The sequence below is a fragment of the Gossypium hirsutum genome, chromosome D05, assembly GCF_007990345.1.
Source record: "Gossypium hirsutum isolate 1008001.06 chromosome D05, Gossypium_hirsutum_v2.1, whole genome shotgun sequence".
In the NCBI taxonomy this organism is placed as follows: Eukaryota; Viridiplantae; Streptophyta; class Magnoliopsida; order Malvales; family Malvaceae; genus Gossypium; species Gossypium hirsutum.
Genome location: NC_053441.1, coordinates 19,273,518 through 19,299,546, shown reverse-complemented (window position 1 = coordinate 19,299,546; position 26,029 = coordinate 19,273,518). Strand labels below are relative to the sequence as shown.

The following is a 26,029-nucleotide window of genomic DNA, read 5'->3' as shown; positions in this document are numbered from 1 at the left end:
AGAGGGTATCAAATCCAATGGCGGTGAAAAAGAAGAAAAATATATATTTAATTTTCTGCGTAAAAATTAAAAGAAAATATAGGGAAAAAGAACAGGAGAAACCCTAACCATGCGATTAGGGTTTGGGATTGAAATTGAAGCGAAGCGAAGGGATTGTTGAAATTCGGATTATTGGAAATTGGGGAATTCGACAGAAATGGGAAGCGAAGACGCTGACAGTGATAAGAGTAAGCAATGGTCGTCTCCAAACAGGGCTTATAAAGGGAAGGAGGAAGACCCCAAACTTTGGGGACTTTTCCTCTTTGGTTTAATTGGCGCCACTGCCACCACTTTCGCTGTAAGTTCTTCCATTTCCTCTTTTGATGTTTCAGACTTTTAAACATTTTAGTCTGTTTTTTTTCCTTCATAATTTGATTTTTATTTCCTTTGCCTTAAATATTGTTTAAGAAGAAAGGTTACTTCTTTTTTTTCTGAGAATTTTAAGTAATTGATTTAATGAAGTTTATGCTGGTCGGAGCAGTTATTTATTAGAATTGCCTATTTGATTGTAGTTGCAATTTGGCAGGTTAGTCAGCTGAGGAAATCTGTTGATTGGATGTTTGCTCAGGTATATATAGTAAAGAAGTTCTTTCTCAGTTCAATGATAGATGATTGTGTTTAGTTGTTTTCTATGAGGATTGCTTTTGTAACTATTAGTTTGGACTCATGGGTAGTGGCATGGGTAGTGGTTTTGCTGAAAACATACTGTTTATAGGATGATAAGAATTTTCCTAAAGCAAAGATAAATTGGATTTTAAGAGGAAGATTCAATTCTATGGGTCTATTTGAAATAAAAACTATTGTTTTGACACTGAGCTCTGTCATATCATGCCAATAAGTGTTAACAATCATGACGACATTTATCAGGAAGAAGTACCTCTGTTTTCCTGTGCTAGTATTTTTAGATTTTAGGAATATGTTTAAGCTAGCTATATTATGTTTCACTGCTGCGTTGTTGAATTATCGTATGGATCTATTATGTCTGCTGATACTTATGCGTTGACATAATATCACAATGAAGACAGTTGAATATAGTATTTCTGTTTTCTCTTTTTTGTATTCACCAATCTGATCATGTGTGTAATTGCACCATGAAAGTTAGCCAGGTCTCAATTATCTCAAAGGGGAGGTTCTTTTCGAACATCCTTTCAGGAGGAAGCATGGAGAAGGTACAACCGTCGACTGCAAGAAGAGTACGAGGAAGAAATGGAGAGAGTGGTAAGTTCTTGGTTATGTTGAACTTCCTACATGGTTTCCAAAACATTAGTTTGTGTTGTTTTAAATTGTTATAGGAAGTTACGTACAAACTTTGAAGCAGTGATAAGCTGTAACATTTAGCATTTGATGATGATGAAAACTTGTATCTTAGGAAACTTTGAATCTCTGGGTGATGCACCTGAGCTTCGTGTGGCTATGTTGCTCCATGATTCTTGTAGAATGTAAGTTGGGTGGCAGCAAGTATTGCACGTGATAATCATTCTTCTTCTTTTAACACCAAGCAGATCACTCTTTTTAGGACTAACCATCTGTAGTCCTTAATATTTTCTAGCAATTTCAGAATCTGGGGCGCCGAGCCTTTAGCTGTGCTCATATTGATTGACTTTTTTGGTATACCACTGGCATATCATCATATTGTCTATTAGTTTCTGTTTCTCTTTGTAGGAGCGGATAAGGCGCATGCAAAGTGTATTTAACAGGGAGCGAAATAAGTACAGAAGGAGCTACGAGAGCTGGAGGGAAAATGGTCCTGGTGCTTATCATCAGCACTACCAGAGAGATGACTGGTATTGGAAGGCTGAAGCACAATTTAGGGATCAAAGAACCAATTTCAGGCAACCTCAAAGAGATAGTGCAAGCTATCCATTATCACATCACTACTCGGTTTTAGGTCTTGACAGGTAATGCTGCTGCAACACAGGGTTATAAATGCTCTTCCACCCTATCATTTTCAGTATATGGCCAAGAGCTCAACTGGGTATTTAGCAATAATAATTGACATTTCTGGACTTCTTTTCTCCACAGGTCCAGAACCCAACCATATACAGAAGATGAGATTAAGGTAAATTAATTATATTTATTATGCTTTTCTGTTGTTCTGAGGTATATCATGTATTCCATTACCCAAATTTGATACTTCATTTTGATATGGCAGTTATGTTTTTTTATATAATATGACATTTCTGGTACATCTTTATTAAAAGTTGACTTGCTTTAACTTTACCCACTATACCTGTTGTCTTAACCATTAAGCTCATAATCTTCTCAAGGTTGACAGATTGCTAATTTATGTTAATGTCCATCAAATAACCCAATGAGTTCATAATCTTCAAAAATGGTTCCTGTAATGAGTGGTTTGCTTCATTAATGTATTACATTGTGACTGAACCACATTTGGTCAAGTATGTCATATTCCAGTAGATAGGACGCCCTTGCAAAACCCTTCCTGTAAATGTAAGGGTTAGTTAATTGACAAAGTTTGCTGGTCTATGTCATATCAACTATATTTGTTGTATAGTTTGTTAGCTTATAGTTCTCGTTTTTAAGATGGAGCTATATCAATCAAAGAACTTAATTGAAAAACTGGTATTATTACCGTTTCTGCTTGTTACTGGATTTCATGTCATGCCTGTGATGCTGAACTGAGATTACATTGTCTGTCTGCAGACAGCATTCAGGGCGAAGGCAAAACAGTTCCACCCAGATCAGAACCAGAACAATAAAGGTGAGATGTGATGCGTCTGATGTGGGTCAGTATTAAAAGCTTATAAATTTTAACAGCATTAATTTGGGGGTTTTATTTAATGTTACATTCCTGAGACCTTGTGCTATATTTCAGAAGCTGCAGAGGCAAAATTTAAAGAGGTAATGACCTCCTACGAGGCGATAAAGCAAGAGAGGAAGAACATGAGGGCATAAATTAAAAACCTGGTTATTTGTCTAAAAGAGTTGGGAAATGAAGTGTAATAATAGGGGATGTAGAAATTCAAAACCCTATACTTCTACCTCGACTTCACTGTTGAAGAGTTCATACCCACCTGTCATCACCGCCGGTCAACTTAAAAAAAAAAAAAACCGAGTTCATACTGAGGTTGTAGTTGTAGGCATTTTGCAAGAGATGAATAATTTGATAAAGGAAAAAACAATATTGATACGGAGTTAATCTCAAAGTTAATTCTAATTTCTTTAAGTAATAGCATATATCCTCATTAATTGATTTGTCCTTCTTGTGATCAATATCATTATAGTTAAGTTTACCAATTTTTTTCTTTCTTTCTCGAATGTGTCATCAAATCGCATATGGTGGGAAAGTAAATTATACTTCTGATAGAGAAGTCTTCGTCTATGTTTAAATCAAGCAAATCGATGATCAATCGAAGCAATTAGCCATCCAAATACCGCCAAATGTTTGCACGGGTTGTATAATTGTTAGGTGGAAGAGAACAAATCTCGACCGATTCCGCTGCACTGGATTATTCTATATGTCTATTATGGGACCATTATTAATGTCACGGACCAGCAGCCAGCGAAAGACTTGCTGGCACCGCACCACCCACCAAGAGAATATATGCTAAAGCTTTGGGAAAATTTATACCTAAAGGACACATTCCTGCATGACATTTAACTTGAATCTTAATAACAAACAAAGCATAGTTTCTTTATCCAAGATACACCCCACCATTTTGTAAAACTTTATGTACTTTTATCTTTCTTTTTCTTTTTCTTTTTTTTTTTTTTCGAGAGAGAGGGAAATGTGAAAACTTATAGACAGGTTAAAGAAAGAGGTTGTTAGTTGAGCAATTACCTTTCCCACACTCTAGAAAAGGGGGAACACTAATGATATTAGAAAGTATGGGTTTCTCACTTAAGAGGGGGAGCTCTGTAATATGCGGGAACAGTCGCTGGGAAAAACATTTGCCTAACTCCTTCTGACTTGATAATAGGGAAGATGATTCCTGATGCCCCCTGCAACATCATTAAACCCATATTTTATAACTCATCTTATAAAACATTGCCAAAAGACAAATTTTAAAAATAATAATAATACTGGCGGGGATCAGGATCTGCACCGTGATCAATCTAGCTCCAATCCAGATTCTTTTGGGTGAAGGGAATGGAACCAGTAAACGACCAATACCATATATTGCCACCGCAAAGAAATGCATCACCAAACTCAAAGGACGAGGATTCAAACCAGAGAGCAAGGAGATTGGTCCTGTTGAGAATACACCACCAAGGCTTAGATAATCGAAGCAAGCTTGGCGCATTTCCTTCCTTGCTTGATCAGGTGAAGCACTGAACACCTTGTACAGGGCGCCAGCCAATGTATTGATGGTGGATGCCACAGGCTGCAAAAACATAACATTACCATGACTTCACTGCAGTAATATGAAATTATAGTATTACACTATACACACAAAGAAAGTTCAGTTAATTTTTGACTTCAACATTGGTACAATCTGATTTGAGAGGGGAATCTTGGCACATCAATATCCATAAATAAATAAAATCAGCTTATTAATACAGTTTACCTTGCGCAAGGTGTAAAACGATTCAAGATATATGCAAAGGTTAGGTCCATCATTGAGGTCACGCAGAGGCCTTAGCAGATCATGGAGGACAACAATGTCAGATAAAGCCACAGTCATTCCTCCACCAGTTAATGGATGGCGCATGTTGAATGCATCTCCCATTAATAGGGCTCCAGGAGTGGGATAAGGAGAAGCCGGCATGCTCCTGTTTGGCATTGTTCTAATATTTCCCTTATCAACGGCTGCTACAAATGAATCATAGATTTCTGGGGGAACCTATCACATATGCAGCACATTGTCAATCCAAGAGACTAATAAATATAAATTCAGATGTAATGAGCAAAGAACAACTTCTACAAAAATAAACAATGCCATGGCTCGAATGTGCAGCAATAAGAGCAGTTAAACACCTGATGAGCCATAATGGTCTTCAGATAGTTTGTCATCTCCCCGTTTGCAATAGAAGGAACCTTCTGACCAGGTATATCAACCAGACAGCGAACCTCAGTGCTGCTAATGGGATAGAACAAAATGGGGGATGGATCTGCTAGTATAACATGCCCATGATTTGAGTATGGAAGATGGCAATTTTCGAGGACCAATCCAACAAAACAAGAGGGTACATCTACCTGCAGATTAAAAATTAAGCCTAATAAAATTTCTCTAATTTCTAGTTTACTCTAAATGATAAAAAAAAAGGAACAAAACAATGAAAATATGGGAACTTGATTTCTTTATCAGATAACTCACCTTTGGGTTGCAAAGGGAGCGACGCAAGTTTGAAAAACAACCATCACAAACAATGGTCAGAGGTGCAAAGGCTGTCAATTCTCGACCATCTTTAGTTTTGTACTGCACTCCTCTGATTGTCCCTTTTTCTTCAAGTAAAGAAGTAACCGTCCCTTGCTCTAAACGTACACTGGTGAAAGAGGGGGAAAAGGTACAAGTACCTTGATATTAAATCACTATTTGTTACAACACCACTATATTAGGCAGTTCAAAGATTCACATCGAAGCATCAAATTTTTAAATAGTAAAAAGTTTGAGCAATGAATATGAGGAACGTAACAAATAAACAATTGACTAATATCTAAAGAAGGAAAAGTCAAACTTGGGAAGAGAAGCTGCTTTCTCCCGCATCCTTTGTATGAAACGTCCATTGTGAAAGCTCCTACCAGATACATCTGAGTGGAAATTTTCTAAGGGGTAAGAAAGTCGGGTATGTTTCCCATCCTTGAAAAGAGCATAACCAAAAACCTTCTGAGCATCAATTTCCTCTACACAATCTGCAGTCAGGAAGTACAAAAGAACTCTATTCCATTATGAGTGAAAGTAACCAAGGACAGTTGATGTTTAGACATCAACAAATTCAAAACCCAACACAACTTCTAACACCATGATCGTCTACACATAGTCAAGCAATTTAATATTCAAGTACCTTCATGTCCTAATTCAATTAGCTTGAGATAGCCGCCAGGTTGTAGCAATTCCCCAACAATACGGTCAGGCTCTGTCAAGTCTCTTTCAATGACATGCACTCGACGTCCATCCTGTAATTTACACCACGTAATCAATTTAGTTGAAATAACTTTCATAATAGTAATCACAAATATTTTATTAAAACGAAAATGCTATTATCTGAGATTATGCTTAATTCGCTCAAAAGTAAACGATTAAAATTTATATAAGCAAGTCAAAACCCTGAGAACGGAACAAGATATGGATGCTTAATGTACCTTTATCAATTAAAAATTTATAAACAAAGGCAAGTATGGGTGCTGCTATACATATGTGATTGGTGGCTAATTTGGAGGTCAAATAGATAAATATGCGCAGGTATTAGTTTAGCTGAACGCCTAATTTGTTATTAGAATCGAGTGTTTGGTGGCTAAATTAGCAGCAATGGGATCACAGATGACAATAAGTAAGGAGAAAAGGGGACAAGAAACTTGTAAAACCGAAGAAACGTAATATTTGTTATTAAAGCAACTTGTCCTAAGGAATATTCCGTTATAACTCCAAACCAAGATTATACTAAATTGAAAGGGACTAAGTAGATATAGAGTTACATAGAAATTGATAATGGCAGCAGACGTCATTTTATTGAAGTCCACTAATTATGATTGCTAAATGATAACCGGTTAAGTACGCCTACTCTTCCAAAGGAAAATAAGAAAAGTCAGATATATGAACCAATAAGTACAGCCTTAGAGATGATAAATACTGATTTATAATTCCAAAGCTCATAAGTCACTCCCAGAATCCGTGGCCGACAGGCACAAGATCGGTTTTTTGTTAATAATGCGTATTTAAAAGTTGTAACATATTCCAAAATAGAGACGAGAAAGTAAAAAGGATTTTAAAGTTATTGTACAAATCGCATGAAAATAAGATAGAAGTGAAAGCAGAAAAAGCTGTTGGGGAAACTCAGAGAAGGTGCAGGTGTGGCACCAACTGAATAGGTAACAGTATCACTTAAACTACTCGGGAAAAAAAACGAAAAAGAAAATGATGAAATGAAAAACTTTTACTAGTTCCTAATTTGTTACTGAGAAATGCGAAGTGGAGGGAAATGGAAAACTGAAAAAACGAAAAAGCACCTTGCCGAGAGTGTGAGCGAGGGCGGAGCCAGCAACGCCAGCTCCAACAACAATGACATCAGCGTCGCTGCCGTCAGCGGATCTGCATTCTCCGTTACCGGCGAGGACTCTCTTCACGGACTCACCCCTCGTCGCGGAGATTCCGTTCCCCTTCCGTCTCTTCAAAACGGAACCACGGAGAACAACAAGCGTCATCGTGGAGCACAAGATCCATGCCCACAAGTACCAATCCGCCATTCGTTCCTTTTTTTTTTCCCTCTGAATGCCAAACAAGAAAAGAAATAGAGGCACCCAACGATGAAGTCGATCGAGAGAGAAAGAGACTCGAATCTCGCTCCTTATTCTCTCTATTGTCTACGGTTCTGATTTCTTGAACTGCTGTGCTTGTTTGTTTGTTTGACGATTCAGAAAAGTTTGAATGCTTTCGCTTCGCTTTGCAAAATTGCAACGCTAAATGTGTTTCTTGAACCTTCTGAGAAGTAGAAAGAAACCAGGTGGGAAGACGCGAAATGTACAAAGTTTACAACTCACCAGCATCTGTGCTTACGTTACTCATTTACTAACTTGCGCCTCCTTCTTTTTAATTCCAAATTAAATTAATAATTAATAATTACTCCCTGCCTAGCTACTTTATTTATTTGTTTTTTTCCCCTGTTTTTCTGGTTTATAATGATTTTTTTTCAATTTTGCTTTTTCATAAGTAAATATTTATTATTTATTCAATAAGTAGCAAAAATCATCTCCCGTAGGTAGCCCATGCACACATTTATATATATTATTTCGAAACCGAGAATAAGGAACAAAAATAGGGAGTGAGTGAAAAGTTGATGATAATAGATATTTATTTGGTTACGGAGCAACAAAAGAGGGAGGGAGTGAGTGTACTCGGATAACATCACGAGTTTGGTGTGATAATCATTAATTACGTCTTTTTCCTATCATTAATTATATAAAATTAATTAATGAACTTAAACCTGGTTAAGTCCAAGAGAAAATATAAACAAAAAAAACGAATCCAAGCCCATAACGAAACATCCAAAAACAAAAAGTAAAACACTCGAAATAGTCTCTGAAAACATGAAAATTTTCTACACATCCCTATATGTAGAGGAAAACAAATAAAAATGGAAAGAATAATCTACAACCATTCTTCCTTTCCGTCAACGATTACATGTAGATCTTTAACCATGTGCTCCTTTTCTTCAAAATACTCTGTGTTGAGCACTATTTAAGAACATGGGTCAAAAACCCGAGCTAATCCCATGATTCTATCCACAGGCGATCCTCCTCCACATGTCTCCGTTCATTAATAGGTAAATCTGTTTAGCTAGGCAGCAAGCTACTTTATTTCATTCTCTTGAAACATAGTTGCCTTTGCTTTGCTATCCATTATAATTAAGTTACCTAAGTTTCGATTTTGGATTGCTCGATCAGGGGAAGGCATAATTTTTTTAAGGATAGAAATTAAATTGTAAATTTTACCATAGTAAAAATATAATTTATAATTTTTAAAATAATAAAATTATATTTTTATATTTTTTTGGATTAAATTATAATTTTTCTTTTATTAATTTAAAATTTTAAAAAGGTTTAAATAATTTTCTTTCGATTTTAATTTTTTTACAAAAAAAAAACTTCATAGTTTGACTAAATTACCAAAAAAACCAAAAAAAAATTAAATTACAAAAATAAGCCGAATTTTTAAAAATTTACAGGAATAGACCGGTTTTGGTGAAACACTTCTAGCTCAAGGGAAACTCAGAAAAACGCTTTTAATTGGACGTGTTTTCAACCTATTGACCCAAAATTAGAGCACTAAAAATGGCAATGTGAAAATAAATTTTATAAAAAAAGCCTTTATATAGACTCAAAGTCTCGTTTCTCTTATTTTCTTAAGTAATGTAGCTTGTTCTTAGACAATATAGATTTGTAACCTTTAATGTTATGTTGTTAGTTAAAAAAAGGAGCAATCTCACGTTGTCTAAAAACAAGCTGCAAACTTATTAAAAAGTCTATATATACACATATCTCATATCTCATATTGCTTAATAAAATAAACGAAATGATATTTTGAGCCTTAATAAAATAAACGAAATGATATTGCTTAATAAAATAAACGAAATGATAAAGGTATGTTTTGTAAGTTTTATTTCCACGTAAATAGGTGACACCAAAAAAATTTAAAAAAATTTGGTGCTACCACTTTTTAGTATTGATGTGACAAAAAATATTTCTAATTGGAAGCGTTTTACTAAAATTAACTAATTTATGTATATTTTCAAAAAAAATTAATCTATCTTTCATAATTTTTTTTAAAAAATTGACTTTTTTGGTAATTTATTCTCATAGTTCACACTATTAATCCTTTGTTTTCAAAAATTACCGACTTTGCTTCCTTTTCCACCCAACCTCAATTATTTTTATTTTTTTCAAATATTTTAATTTTATTTAGTTAAGTTATTTTACTTTTAATAAAAATTAAAAATAAAACATAAAATAAAAAGAAATAGGTATTTATTTTTTAAATATTTAGTTAATCAGATTGTATATTTAAATATTATATTTCATTAATAAAAAAAGTAAAAATAAATAAACAGCAAAGATTTATATTATTAATTAAATTGAAATATATATTATAGTAAATTATATTTCATTCCTATTAAACGATCCAAAAAGACTATCCTATTAACTTATGTTCCAAATAATTAGCTATTTGTGTTTTTATTTTCGTTCCTCGCATCATATCCATTCGTTTTTTAGGTAACATACTTTTTTATCTTCTTCTTATTTTTCCTGTTTTATTGTTATTTTCACTTTCTTTTATGTAAATTTTGGAACTCCGACTTGTTTTTTTTCTTTTGTCCTTGGTTGACGAAGCAAGGAAAGAAACACGAAAAATTCATCCTTCCATTTTCTCTAAATAGATCCTTATAATGCTTATTTCAAGTAAAAAAAAAACCAATCTTTCGGAAAAAAAAAACATTTTTCATGTTTCTTTCATTGCTTTATTAACCAAGGATAAATAAAACATAAGTGTGAGTACCAAAGTTTACATATGAAAATAAGAAAAGATAAAAAAATATGTTACCTAAAAGGCGGATCAGTCCGATATAGAGGTGTCCATGGGTCGGGCGACCTAGCCCGACCCGACGGCCCGCCTAAAATATGAGAGGGTTTGGATAAAAATATAGGCCCGAAATATGGGCTTGGGTAAAAAACGAGGCCCGTTTAGAAAACGGGCTGGGTCTCAGGTAATTTTTTTTTATCCGGGCCCGGCCTGGCCCAGCCCGAAAATATATTAAATATATTTTTTTATTTTTAAAATATACTAGTTTTAGTTTTATTTTAAGTTTTAAATTACAAAATGTTAGATTTTGTTACAACAATTAATACAATTAACAATTAATAATTTGATATAATTTGATAATTTTACTAACAATTAATATAATTAACAATTAATAATTTTACTAACAAAATGTTAGTAACAATTAATAATTAATAATTTGATATAATTTGATAATTTTAGTAACAATTAATACAATTAATAATTAATAATTTTACTAACAAAATGTTAGATTTTACAAAATGTTGACTGGTACAAAAAATATAATTTGATACAATTTTAATAACAATTAATTTTGATAACAATTAATTTTGATAACAATTAGTTTTAATTTTAATAAAAATATAATTTTAATTTTAATTAAAAAAATGGGGTGAGCCGAGTCGGGCTCGGGTTCCATATTTTTTCCCAGGCCGGGCCTGGACAAAATCTCAGCCTATATTTCGGGCCGAGCCCGGGCTTATGAAGCGGGTTGATTTTTTAGACCCGGCCCGACCCATTGACACCTCTAGTCCGATACGAGGAACCAAAAACGAAACGTAAATTGTTAATAGTTTGGAATGTAATTCGATAGGGATAGTATTATTCGGATCATTTAATAGGAATGAAATACAATTTTTGGTTTTATTTAATAAGAACGTATACTTTTTTATGGTTAATAATATATATTTCAATTTAAATCTTTACAATTTATTTTATTTTATTTTTAATCAATAAAATAAAATATAAACTTTATAATTTAAATAAGCCAAATTAACTATTTTTAAAAAAATACCTATTTCTTTTTATTCCTAACTTTATTAAAAATATAAACTAATAAAAAGTAAAATAACTTAATTAAACAAAATTAAGTTAATTAAAAAATAAAAATAATTGAGGTTGCGTGAAAATAGAAATGACAAAACTCAAATCGCGATGGATTTTGAATCGATCCACTTCATTTGAAGTGGATTTTTTGTTTGAAAAGTGGATGCGGGTGGATTTTTTTTCTTTTGACTAGTGGGTATGGAGTAATCATTTTATCTTAGTATGTATATATAAACTATTAAAATGGTAAAAATATAATAACGTAATAAAAATTATAGGTTTTATATTAATTTTTTTTTTGAAAAATAATGTTTAAATATTTACCTTACTTTAAAAATATTAAAATAAAATTAAAGATAAAATAGCACAAATTAAATTGAGGCACAATAGAAATAGGTGCATCCAATGTCTATAGAGATGATAGATATTTTCAAGATTATATATCTATAGTAAAGCGGGTATTTGATAAAGTAAAACATGCCAATTGTAAAGCAATAATGGACATGGCAATATCGGCTCGACTCAATTGCTATAGGGCAAAGTTGGTAATTTTGGGAACTAGGGATTAGTGCTGTCAATTATGAAGAAGCTTTCTGTAACAAAAGTAAAACTACAGCCGAAATGACTTTTCTATGGCCTTCATCGCTTGTATCTTCATCACTGGAATGCTCATCCCACCGTTATGGATAGTCGGCAATCCACGATTAGTATCGAGGGATCCAAAATGGAAAACGCATTAGATTTGGGGATTTAGGTAACTGAAGGAGGAACCCACTTCACGGAGTTGCGCATCTCCAGGAGGCTTCCACCCTTCCCGGTGACTTCAGTTTGCCAAGAAACGAATTAACCTAGGTAAATCTCCTGCTGTGATTGATTGACCCCATCATGGACTAGTTTATTTCTAGAGAACCCCAAAGCCCATACCATCACTATTATAGCTCTACATTTCTCCCTGTCATATTTCTCAAAAAAGGACATTGGTCACTCCCCCAATTCCATCTGTAGGCCACACAACATCTTGCACTCGCCAGACCTCATTACTCAACCCGCAGTCGCCGATATCATGCACTGATGTCTCAATGGCATTGGCACATCCAGGACATATAGCATTAGTAACTAGCCTTTTAATATGTAGATTGTGGAACGTAGGTACATAGTTGTTGAGAATTTTCGCGGTTGTAATTCTAATTTTTGAGGGTGTAGAAAGTTACTAAAGAGTTGTGTAAAAAATTCTGTAGGGAGTCTTCCCACATCGAGATAGAGTTTCCATTTCCCTCCTTCCCTCTCAAGCTCGAATCAAGAAAACCTCTTGCACAGTTGCACTCCAAATTTATAATACTAATATATTAAATGTATATTTCAAAATGTTAATATATTTTTATCAAAAATGATAAAAAAAATATTGTACTCTCAATAAAATAATATATATTTGAACTTTGAAGATAACTACGAATTTCAAACATATATCTTAAAATGGACATAAAAGATATCAAATTATTTTTTAAGAAAAATAAATCATACAAGATATCATTAAATTTGTAAAAGATATAAATATTTTAATGACATAAAACCTAAAACCATGTACTGAAATTGGATAAAAATCATATTAATATTTTGAAAAATATCTCTTTCGGTTTGAATTAATTAAATTTCTTTTTTTGAAAGTCTTTACATTGTTTTTATCCAAACAAATAATATTATTTTTTTAATTTTGAAAATCTTGATGAAAAATAAGCACTCCTCACAATCCCTCGTCTGACACGGCCGAAATCCTCGTTTAGAATGTGTGAAATTCTCTAGTTTTTACTCGGAGATTGACATTTATTATAATTTGTTCTTTTTAAGTAATTATTATTTGCCATGATATTAGGGACCTATTCGTTTTTATAAATCTAATTGCACCCCCATTATTTTATCAAAATTCATATATACATAAAACCTAGTCGAGGATTATACTATAGATAGATCAGCACACATATGATGACTTTTGTCTTTCATGGGGAGCAAACTTGGATAGGCTGCTTCGTAGCTAATAAAGTTGCTTCTCGACTTTTAAAGAGTTAATAAATTATTTATTTAATAAAAAAACTGAATTATGGGCTTGTCATTTCCTCAACTGGGCTCTCAAGGTATTTCCGTGGAGGTGATGTAAAAATTTATATGCATTTTTAAGTGGGTATGAGAAAAGGCCTATATCATCACTTTTCCAACGAAAAGCTCAATGTAAACATATTTCCATAGGTCAACTTCATGGATGAGGACATCATTCTTTGTTCTTAAATATTATGCCACATGTCGTAACAAATTGACACATCGGTGCCAATTATTTTGAGGTCAACCTATTGCCCTTAGTTTTTATAATATCTTAAGCTTCGACGTTTGGCTTTTCATCACGTATTGGTATTTATTTATTTATAATATCTAATTAAAAAGAATAAAAAAGACAATGGAAAAATTCAATTGATTTAGTCCGTCTAGCCATTAAAATGAAGTGAAGACAATCCAAAAACGTAAACTAAAATCAAATATTGGAGCTGTGGGAGACCAAAGAGAACCAAACATGGGGAGCACAAAAAATAGGTGTGGACTTTGCACGTTTTCATGTAACGATTGGTTCACATTTAACAAGTAAAAGACAATTTATTGGATTTAATACAATCATATTTTTCGTTTTTCTTACCTTTATATCCATTCCAATTATGTGATTCATTTTATTTATTACAAACACAATAAATTATAAAAAAAATGAAAAAGTTGAGTGTCGGGGCTGTCTAATTGGCCAGTTAAAAACCTATGTATATGGAGATAAAATATGATTGAGATGAATGTTGTTTACTCCCACCCAACCTTTTCATTATATATAATACAGATGCTAAGGTCCCACATGTTTTGAAATTTTCTTTTTCTGTTAGGTCCATTTTATGATGAACTCCTAATTTCACCTCAAATAATGTGGTTGTTCAAAGGAATTATTCATACAAATACAGACTCAAGAAACTTCCTTTCGGTTTCATTGGAAAACAAATTCAGCAAAAGGTATGGGGTGTACGCTAAGCTGTCATGCATGAATCAATGTTTGGTAATTTTATTCCACTCCCACACCATCCATGAATTTTCTTAGTTTAACTTTGTTGACCAATGCTTTCCCTTTCCCTTTTTTTCTTTTTCCAATTTTTCAAAATAAATTTATTATTTTAGCCCTTCGTTTAATTTTTCATCTCTTTCGGTTCTTAATTTTGTATTTTTTTTATCAAATCACTCTAAAATGGATGAAAAATTTAACGATTATTAACTTTGTTGATATGGCATACGCATGGATTACCATGCAAGTGACACGTTAACATTTTATAACTTTTATATGATTTTAATATTTTTAAAAAATTTTAAAAATAATTTTTATATATTTTAAATTTAAAAATTAATTAAATATTTGTATATCATCCACATAGCAATTCACGTGTGTGTAGCGTGAATAAAATTAAAATGAACATTAACTTTTCCATTTATTTTGGGAGTGATTTGACAAAAAAAATATAAATTCAAAATTAAAAAGATAAAAAATTAAATAAAAGGTTATGATAGTTGGAGCAGGAAGTAGATGATTATATATATTTTCATATCCCATTCTATTTCTTTTTGTTATTGACCAAAAGCTACAAGGTGAAGTAAATTATTTGTACAAAGTCCTCATTTCGTTTATGCACGTGGATGTTTCTAAGTGTTCCAACTTTGGTAATTATAATTTTTTTTATAAAAGTAATGTAGATTCATATTTTAAATAATATGAAATGAAATGATGAAATACTCCATGAAAATTGAAAAGAGCTGGCCGTGAAAACTGAAAAATTTTAAGGTAAGGAAAATGTGTCTCGCATTTATCGGATATATTGTGGGCATTTAAGATGAGAATTGACAAGAAATTAAAGGGGAGCAGAAAACCACGCGACATTGAGACGAGGATCTCCCGAACGTCGAGACAATGCGATGTCTTTGGCAACCAAGCAAGGTTGCAACGTCGTGATGAGCAGGTAGATGACGTCACGACGAGGCGGTGATTTCTACACAAATACAGTCGCATTTTTTACTCTCAATAAGACTTTTTCTTCCAGTCGAACTCTGATTCCTATAGGGTTATTTCAATCATATTGGACCTACGTTCCAATCCGATTTAAAGTGTTTTTGGAACCCTGTTCAAATAGATTAAATTTAGAGAATCATATTTGCATTAAATATCTCGTGTGAGATTTGTTAAAGAGTTTTTGGGGAGAGTTATTGAGATATCCTTTTGTATTTGGGATATTTGGGTTTCTTTTGGGATTTGCTCTTTGTATTCTGGTTAGACACCCTCCATCGTTATACTCTTTGTTTATTGCTTAGTGAAAAATCAAAGTTTCCTTTGCCTATGATTTTTTATCCCTCAATGATAGCTTTTCACGTAAAATATTTGTATTCATTTTTCTCCACTTTTACTATCTCGTTGTTTATACAAATCGATCAATAATAGGATATTTTCAAGATTACCTCTTAAAAAAACATATTCGTTTCTCTCTCGATAATTTTTTAATTAAATAATACTGAATTTATGTTGTATATGTCACTTTATATTTTGTTAATTCGTTAAATATTGTATAATCAATATTATTAGATATCATTTGTGGGAAAAAATATTATTAGATATCTTATATTGTTTTCTTTATTAATAGTTAAAAAATATTATTCTTGTTTTTTTAGTTAAATTTAGTTCTTAATCTTTTTAAAAAATAAAGGACAAATTAATAAAAAAGTAAAAACGTTGAAAGCTAAATTTATCTTATATTTAATTAAAACTATTTATAATTATATATGTGGTGATAAATATAATTATTAATCCGTTAATGTAATGGTAAAAAATGGCTTAAGGGTAAAAGGAATATTAGAAATATAAGCATAAAATTAGAAGTCTCTATTCCATTGAATTTAAATCCTCAACTACAAAAAAGAAAATTAATTAACTTTTTCCATCAATAAAAATCATGGTTGAATATTACTGAACACCGTAAAATAATATGTGATATAAAATTAAATAAATCATAAATCAGGATCTATTAAGTTAAATTATCAATAATAAATCAAGAACAAGATTAAATGTGGAATCGCACTGAATCCATCAATTTCTTGAAATCTTTAGATCTTGTGATTTTGATCTTTCAAATTAGTACACAAGTAATTTAAAGAAGGTCTCTCTCTCTCTCTCTCTTTTTTCTAAAGATGGTATATTAAAAAAGTTATGTATGTGTAATTTGGAGACCAAACTGTAATATATAACTTTTGTACATTAACCCTAAGTTTTGATAAGCTCATCATCAATTAGAAATTAGTTAGTAGAGTGTAACACCCCTTAACCCCAAACCGTCACTGAAACAGGGTTATGGAGCATTACCGGATAAATCGGATAACTTATAACTAGTTCACAATTAAATAACATACATATCATACTTTAATCATTATCATTTCATATTAGTTCCATTTCATACTTATAATCAATTTAAAGATCATTCTAAAACCACAATCACAAAACTCTTATACTTAACCTATACATTACTTAGGTACATGCCACGTTATCAAAAGAAAGGTACATCACTAAAATTTCTCTGAGGTCGGGATTGCTCTGGATGCTGGACCGAACACTGGTTTTCTACTAACCTGCGTACGGAAACAACCGTACGCTGAGTATAGGAATACTCAGTAGTATTACCATAATTCAAATTAATAACATTAATCGATAAATTATATACATTTAATTTCTGTCTACAATTATTCGTTAATTGTCTCATACTTTAAATCAACTTGATCATTAATAACAATAAACAATATTTCAATCTTATATTTAATTGTATTCATACATTATTTCACTATCTAAATTTTTATTGGATTTTTCAACATCTCGTTCTAATAACTCATTTCAATTCATACAAATTCAATCAATTTATCAACTCATTCATTGTAAACTTCTATTTATATTCAATTTATGCTTTAAATCTTTTAATAATCAAATTAAACATTTAGACCAATATGCTTCAATAATAATAACTAATTTTATAAAATTGTATTCAAATTAACTCATACACTATTTCTTAATTCAATTTATACCATTAATCTTTCAATAAACATTTAATACATTAAATGTTCTTGTTTCAACAACAACAATAATAATACCCATCTTTTAATTCGATTCGTTCATTTATAATCAATTTACATTTATAATCTTTTAACACTCAACTTATTCATTAAATCCATAAATAAATTTCAATAACTTGTATTCAATTAAATTCACATATTATTTCACTATTTCAAATCATTTTAATTTTACTTCTCATTTCTCAATAATAGCTATTTCAATTTGCTTTTCTTTACTTATATTTTTACATCATCTCATCCTACCAAAACCATTTCATGAACTACATCATTATCCATTTCTTGAACTCATGGTTCATACATTTCATTTCCATATCTCAATTTAATATCTCATTTCGATTCATATTCAAGATCATTCAATAAATTTTATATTATCAAAAATATTTATTTACCCCTATTAACTTGACTCGGACTTTGGCGGATACACGGATCCAACCAAACACACCAGAATGGCACCCAGTGCCTCATCGGATAGTTCGAAGCAATAAAGTGACACCCAGTGTCCCACCGGCAGAGCCGAAGAAAATTGGTACCAAGTACCTCATCGAATCTATCCGAAGTAACAGTATGACACTCAGTGTCTCATCGACTCGAGGTCGAAGTATCCCTGAACTCTTCCAATCCTATGGCATGCCAACTATATCCGACTCAGCCCGACTAGTTAATAGGGTTTCCGAATCACATTTCAATTCAATCACTTTCTCATACTTTCAATTCAAATCATTCCAATTTAATCACAGTTTGATTCAATACATCTTTCTATTTCATATTCACTTTCGATTCAATCACAATTCAATTTAGATTCACTACCCACTTTCTATTCAATAAACAATTCAATACCAATACATATTTCAGATATTCATATAAAATCATACTTTGATTCAATTCAAACCACTTCTCAATCAATACACAATTCACATATTCACACATATTCATAATTTAATTCACTTTTATTCAATTCATATTTTAATTCATTTAATTCAATATCGACATTCATCTTTTTTTTTTACTAAACATATTATTCAAAATTTAACAATTACTATCAATAAATTCAATATCAATACGTATATATATGTATTTTTTATTCAATTCAATCATGATACTTACCTCAATTTGCTTATCATGTATATTAATTTAAATGTCAACAATTAATAATTAAATTCGAATTATGGTAATACTAACCGAAATTTCTCTCGAGTCAATCATTGTCCACCTTCTCCTTTCCTTTCTCGGACAATGACTATTGCACGACATTAGCTACATAATTAAACAACTAAAAATCATTAATACACAATTTCATTAAAATATTTCTATTTATACCTAAACTTTACCCAAATTCTAATTTAATCCCTTATAAATACTAATTTTATTTTCCCAATCTAACTCCACATTCTCTCTTAATTCTTACTATAAACTCATTTTAACTCATCATTTTCACCATAAATCCTTAATTTCGAAATTCTCTCAATTTAGTCCCTATTAATTCAAAACCTATAATTTATTTTACAATTCAACATTTTACTAACTTCTAACTTGAAATTCAATCAATTTAACCCCCTAATTCATCAATTAATTCTACATGAACAACATTTAAAAATTTAATAACTTTCAAAATTTCAGCTTAAATCAAGTAGTATTTTGTTCTAGGATTCTAAAAATATCAAAACTATAAGAAAAAGGGACTAAATTGACTTACGAATTGAATTTGGAAGTTTTGAAACCCCTGAACCGTGGCTCTCTTTCTTTTTCTTCTTTCTCTTTTTCTTTCTCAATTTTCGTTTGGCTTCTCTGTTTCTTTCTTTCTCATTTCTATGCTTTCTTTTGTTATATATATATATATAATATAATATAATATAATATATTAATAATAATACAATATAAAAACATAATCATTAATTACGTATATATAATATAATATATATTTTAAATTAAAAAATATCTTAGATTTTTAAGGTTAAACCGCTTCAACTTTAGAAAAAGGCATAATTTCCTATTTGGTCCTTTTAACTTTTCTTTAATATACAATTAAACTTTTATCTCTATTGTAATTTAATCCTTTTTCATAATTAACCACAATTTAGACAAATTCACTTAATTAAAACTTAATTAACTACACAAATAACTTCGTAAATATTTGTCCGATTTATGGAACGAATTCCCAGGAATACTTTTTTTTAATTCGATCTTTTTAATCAATTAACCATCGGAACATTAAAATTTTTTAACAAAACTTTAATACTACCCTAATGACACTCTGTAAATATTTATAAAAAATATTTACGGCTCAGTTTATAATATCGAGGTCTCGATACCTCATTTTTGACCCAATTTACCTAATAATTTCTTTTAAATCACAAAATTCAATAATTCAAAAATATTTCTAAAATCACGCTTAACTTATAATTATTAATTAATAAATTTTTCTAATTTTTTTATCGAATTTAGTGATCTCAAATCATTATTCTGACACTATTAAAAATTGGGCTGTTACATATTTGACACATACTTTATTTAAAAACTAAAGCCCAATAAACCTTAATCAAATTAAATCACTTTTAATTTAGACTAATATTTTATGATAGTAAATAATAACATGTAATTATTATTATATATGTGACGTTCATATTCTTTAACAAATGTAACTAACAAAAGCAATGAAAAGTTAATATCACATAGATAAATGTGCTGACGTGACATTTCACATTAGAAAAAGTTAAAAAAATTCTTAAGACTAATATTTTTATAAAGAATATTACAAAATAATAATATGCATATTTAGAGTAAATATGAACAAATAAATATCTAAGTTTATTCAAATCCAAATATTCATTACAAATTATTAAAATATAAATAACATAACTCAACAACTACAGAATAAAACGACAAATTATGTATATATATACTAGTTTTTTACTCTCTGCATTTTGATTGTGTGTATAAATTTTTGAAATATAATATATTTATATATAAATATATTTTATGCTTTAATTATGAAGAAGAAAATTTGAAAGATGAAACTTTTATAATATGTAGATGTATAATTAATGATTCAGAATCTTAATATATATAGAAAGAATACATGTGATATATATGATATACTTTTTTACCTGATAATAATCAAATGTCATTAAATTATTTTGTAAAATTGTTATAATGAATTTTTTTCATATATATATATATGAAAAAGGTTTAAAATGAATAATATTTGTTTTAGACTCTACAAGTAGACTTAAGGGGTTGACAAGTATCCTCTAAGAGTATAGTAAAATATTAAAAAAAATAAATATTTAATTTTTTTTAAAGACTGCTCGTGGAATTAAAAAAGTGCAGTACTACTGTACCAACTAGTACCAAATACTAATCCAAAATTTAAATGTATATATAATTTATCAAGAAATGAAAAACTAGAATATAAATATGTTACATGAAAAAAATATTTAAAAACATTGATAAATTCGAAACAGTACATAGAAACAAGTCGATATTGGTGGTACCAATACTAAGACGAAAACAGTACATGTACCCGTACGACATTAACAACTTTAATTTGTTATCATTAATAAATTGTCATACTTGCTCCGTCCTATTAAATTTGTCGCATTTTAATTTTTAATGGTAAAATCTTTTTCAAATTTGACCGTTGTTTAAATTTCGTTATGAATAAAAAGTTTATTTTTACATAGGTTTTATATAATTCAATTAATTAAAATATTTAAATCAATAAACATTTTAAAAATAATTTTCTTACCATCTCACTATGAATGAAAAAGGAAAGGTGATTTTTGGGATTTATCAAATTTATATATATATATATATTTACTGATTACTGCAAATATGGATTTAAAATGGTTTGAATGAATCCACCAAAAAAGAAAAAATGGTTGGAATGAATTTTAATTGACACGCTACTTTCTTCTTTCTTACTTTTATTACTGTTTGAACTGTTCTCTTTCAATTACGAAAAAACAAATTTCTTTTTACTGCTAGTTTTAGTCAATACAATAAAATAAATATTAATTTTATAAAAACTACTCATTAAAGTTAATAAAGGAAAAGGAAATTGAATTGATGTCCCAAAAATCCAAGTGCATTATCCATTGTTCTTCCCTTTTCACCCGGAGCACATTGTGCTGTTTTTATACTAATCGTAGATAAATATATCGTCTACTATTTAAACTCACCTTTAAAAATTAGAAACAACTTTGAACTTTCTGAGCTCGGCCTGTGTAATCATTTTAGTGGAAGGTACAATATTTTGGATATTTTTGGAACAAGATTAGCATTTTTACACGTGAGGGAAATCTATTCATTTTCTTTACCGCACACTGAAATTCGTCCCATGATTTTCTTTCCTAGTTATGAACATAATCATCATGCATTAATCCCTTTCCTTAATTGCCGTCTTTCCGTCATTTAGCGTTTAAAATCTTTAAGATTTGGTTTAGGGTAAAATTAAAATCCTGTTTTGTCCGATTTGAATCGTTGATATTGACTGACAACGTGCTGTCGTGTTTTATGGGTTTTTTTTTTCTCTTTTCTTTTTTGAAAATCAAAATCAAAGACGTGTTGAGCTGTTACCATCTTTTTCCCAAATCGCTCTTCCCCTTTACCCTCATAAAATTTTTGGTTTTTTTTAAAGCCACCTCCTTTTTGCAAGCTGTAAGCCTTTAATTGAATGAGATGAGCTTTTTGGACCTTCCTTCATTTCCCACCCTCTGGTCTCAACTCTCACAAGCTCTTTCCTCTATATCTGTCCCTCACACTTCTCTGCTCTTCTTCAAAACCTTGTTTTCCCCTTTAAGTTTGATTGCTGTTCTTTGCTTTTAGCAAAACTCCTATTCTTTTGTTCTTTCTTCTTTTGTTCTTTTCTTTTTTTTTTTAAATTTCTGATAATGTTGTTTCACTTTTAGCTCTTCTTTTTTTCCTCGTACGATTTTAATTTTCCACCCCTCAAGATCAAACCGAACAGACAAGTTCTAAGGATTTCAAAAAGAAAAAAAACCCAACAATGGCGCCGTCTTTTGATTTATGGGCAAAAGGCAGCCATAAAGGTACACCGGTTGTTGTCAAAATGGAAAACCCAAACTGGTCAATGTTCGAGCTTGAAGGTCCATCCGAAGACGATTTCCTCATCGGCAACACCCCGACCGGTTCTCGAGAAAAAGCGCGCGGCAAAAACGCCAAACAACTCACTTGGGTACTCCTCTTAAAAGCCCACCGTGCTGCTGGCTGCTTGACTTCCATTGGCTCCGCATTTGTCAGTCTTGGTTCAACCATCCGTCGTCGGGTCGCCTCCGGTCGAACCGACGCCGACAGTACTTCCTCCAACGAAAACAAAACCGTTAAAACTAGGTTTTATAACTGCATCAAAGTGTTCCTGTGGTTATCTTTGTTGTTACTGGGTTTCGAGATAGCCGCGTACTTCAAAGGCTGGCATTTTGATGCCCCAAAGCTTCAGTTGCAGTACGTTTTCACTTCGCCTTACGGTGTTAGAGACGTGTTCGACTGGGTATACACTCGTTGGGTATTGATTCGGGTGGAGTATCTGGCTCCCCCTCTTCAGTTCCTCTCAAATTTCTGCATTGTTCTCTTCCTTATCCAAAGCTTGGATAGGTTAATCCTCTGTTTGGGTTGCTTTTGGATCCGTTTAAAAAAGATCAAGCCAATCCCCAAACAAGACGCTGTTGCAGATCTTGAATCTGGGGAAAATGGTTTCTTCCCAATGGTCCTCGTTCAGATCCCTATGTGTAACGAAAAAGAGGTAAAACAAAAAGCAAAAAAAAAAAGTCACTTTTTTTAATCATTAAAACAAACCCATTCTGTAATCATGATTTAGTTTTAGCATTTCTTTTTATTGTTTTGCAGGTTTACCAACAGTCTATTGGTGCTGTTTGTAATTTGGACTGGCCAAAATCCAAAATCTTGATTCAAATTTTGGATGATTCTGATGATCCAACCACTCAGCTGCTTATTAAAGAGGAGGTGCATAAATGGCAACAAGAAGGTGCCAACATTGTATATCGGCACCGTATAATTAGAGATGGCTACAAAGCTGGGAACCTTAAGTCCGCCATGGGTTGTAGTTATGTTAAAGACTGCGAATTTGTCGCCATTTTCGATGCTGATTTTCAGCCCACCCCCGATTTTCTTAAACGAACCGTACCCCACTTTAAGGTAACTAAAATTAACTTAATTCTCTTTCTAGTTTGATTCAATTTAGTGAATTCAAGCACCATTTAGCATGTTTAGGATCAGTTGAAGTGAAATTCAATATTGGTTATATGCATTACAGGACAATGAGGATGTAGGATTGGTTCAGGCAAGGTGGTCGTTTGTTAACAAGGATGAGAATTTACTAACCAGACTTCAAAACATAAATTTGGCATTTCACTTTGAGGTAGAGCAACAAGTGAATGGTATTTTCCTTAACTTCTTTGGGTTTAACGGGACTGCTGGAGTTTGGAGGATTAAGGCTTTGGAGGAGTCCGGTGGGTGGTTGGAGAGGACAACGGTTGAGGACATGGATATTGCTGTCCGAGCTCATCTTAAAGGATGGAAGTTCGTTTTTCTCAATGATGTTGAGGTATGGCTCGAGTTTAATCTGTGATATTGCTAGTTGAATTTAGCAGCCATTCACTTTCTTGGAAGTTAATGTTTGTTGTTTTTCTATCATCTGTTGTTTACCAGTGTCAATGTGAAGTTCCTGAATCCTATGAAGCTTATAGAAAACAACAGCATAGATGGCATTCTGGTCCCATGCAGTTGTTTCGTCTCTGTTTGCCGGATATTATCCGTGCTAAGGTGAATTCTTTTTCCAAAGCTTGTTTTGGTTAACCAGCAATTGTTCTATTTTGTTGAATTCTGATTCCTATCTTTGTTCTTGTATGTCGTTAATGCAGATAAGTGTATGGAAGAAATTCAATTTGATCTTTCTGTTCTTTCTACTCCGGAAACTGATTCTACCGTTTTATTCATTCACTCTTTTCTGCATTATTCTCCCGATGACCATGTTCATTCCAGAGGCTGAGCTTCCTGCATGGGTTGTCTGTTACATCCCTGCTACAATGTCGTTCCTTAACATCCTTCCGGCACCAAAATCCTTCCCGTTCATTGTTCCTTACCTTCTTTTCGAGAATACCATGTCGGTGACCAAGTTCAATGCTATGATATCTGGTCTTTTCCAACTCGGCAGTGCATACGAGTGGGTCGTTACGAAAAAGTCCGGACGATCTTCGGAGGGTGATCTTGTTTCATTGGTTGAGAAAAAGCCAAAACACCATCGGGTTGGATCAGAACCCAATCTTGAGGAAATGAAAGCTGATCTCCAGCAAGAACAGGAACAAAAGGCTCGTAAAAAGAAGCATAATAGAATATACACGAAGGAGCTCTCTCTGGCGTTCCTCCTCCTAACAGCTTCAGCTAGGAGCTTACTGTCTGCACAGGGTATCCATTTCTATTTCTTGCTGTTTCAAGGGATATCCTTCCTTCTGGTTGGTCTAGACTTGATTGGCGAGCAGGTTCTGTAAAGGACAGATTAGGGGCTGATACAAATACGGCTGATGCCGGCGGAGACACACGGAACTCAAACGTGAGACTTTGAATTGGTCTGAGAGTGATTTTCATCATCTTCTACCCTCTAGATTCTGGCCCTAATTACACCCAGTGTAAGTTAAAATGGTGTTACAATGACAGCATAAATAGCCTCCATTTTGAACATAGGCAACACTTGAAATCTGTGATACTGTTCAGTGTATGTAAGGTTTTCCTTTTTTCTTTTTTTGATTCTTTTGTTTTTCTGTCAATTCTTTTGTAAGAAAAAGAAAGAAAAAAATTGTTGTTCAAACTTTAAACTTAAAACAGGATGTAGTTACAGTTTCGGTTGAGGGTGTAAAATGGATGATCCCTTCCATCACCATTTGATTCACCAAATCCAGGAAAAGTCAAGGAAACTTCATATCCTTATTGTCATATTTGGACAACTATCTCCTTTACTCTTTACATCAATCTTACCCTAAACCCACCCCAACCATCATTTCATGATCAAAAGCAACTTTTATAATTTACTTTTGGATGACATATATCTCATCAAATTATGTCATTTTTGGTATTATAAAAATATTGTATTTTGTAAATAATTTTTAAAAATGATAATTTTTGTATAGATTAATTTGTTTTCATATCAAGTACTTGTCATCTAATTTTATTATACCAAGAATATCCTGAGGGTGTAAATAAAGGAAGAGTCTTTTTCATTTCTCGGCTACCTACAAATGGCAGTGTAGTAACGTAGGCTATTAATTTACTTACTTCTTTGTTCTGGTTAAAAAAACAGTACCCATGAACTCTGTAGTTATATTGATTTTTATTACCATGTTAAAAGAAATGTTTTTTTATTAAGAATATTCTCTCCATTTATAGAGTTTAAATTGGAAATCATACTTAAAAATGTCAATTTCCTTGCCAAGGGAGGACTAATATAAACGAGTTGAAAAGCAAGAGTAGATAACCCAGAAATGACGTTGTTGGGGTAGCTGGGA

The 26,029-nt window shown here is 31.8% G+C and overlaps 3 protein-coding genes across 4 annotated transcripts; 2 read left to right on the top strand and 1 right to left on the bottom strand.

Moving 5' to 3' along the window:
- Window positions 1-101: 101 nt before the first annotated feature.
- LOC107905170 (uncharacterized) lies at window positions 102-3,253 on the top strand. 2 transcript variants are annotated; one of them, XM_016831751.2, is made up of 7 exons: window positions 102-337; window positions 566-607; window positions 1,138-1,257; window positions 1,702-1,937; window positions 2,062-2,098; window positions 2,704-2,761; window positions 2,876-3,253. In XM_016831751.2, exons 1-7 carry the CDS (start codon window positions 197-199, stop codon window positions 2,953-2,955), a joined length of 714 nt encoding a protein of 237 aa, XP_016687240.1. In that variant the 5' UTR covers window positions 102-196; the 3' UTR covers window positions 2,956-3,253. The 2 variants fall into 2 exon arrangements, with proteins under 2 accessions (XP_016687240.1, XP_016687241.1); XM_016831752.2 differs by having other exon boundaries at window positions 2,704-2,786; window positions 2,876-3,067.
- A 398-nt stretch (window positions 3,254-3,651) lies between these two features.
- On the bottom strand, window positions 3,652-7,907 carry LOC107905167 (squalene monooxygenase SE1). The gene is made up of 8 exons (XM_016831745.2): window positions 7,169-7,907; window positions 6,007-6,118; window positions 5,680-5,854; window positions 5,319-5,487; window positions 4,979-5,197; window positions 4,569-4,844; window positions 4,107-4,385; window positions 3,652-4,002 (listed from the first exon to the last, which is right to left on the bottom strand). The coding sequence occupies exons 1-8, from the start codon at window positions 7,403-7,405 to the stop codon at window positions 3,898-3,900; spliced, it is 1,572 nt and encodes a 523-aa protein (XP_016687234.1). The 5' UTR covers window positions 7,406-7,907; the 3' UTR covers window positions 3,652-3,897.
- A 14,134-nt stretch (window positions 7,908-22,041) lies between these two features.
- Window positions 22,042-25,460, top strand: LOC107905166 (probable xyloglucan glycosyltransferase 12). The gene is made up of 5 exons (XM_016831744.2): window positions 22,042-23,253; window positions 23,358-23,666; window positions 23,785-24,075; window positions 24,180-24,293; window positions 24,392-25,460. The coding sequence occupies exons 1-5, from the start codon at window positions 22,501-22,503 to the stop codon at window positions 25,016-25,018; spliced, it is 2,094 nt and encodes a 697-aa protein (XP_016687233.1). The 5' UTR covers window positions 22,042-22,500; the 3' UTR covers window positions 25,019-25,460.
- The last annotated feature ends 569 nt before the right edge of the window (window positions 25,461-26,029 follow it).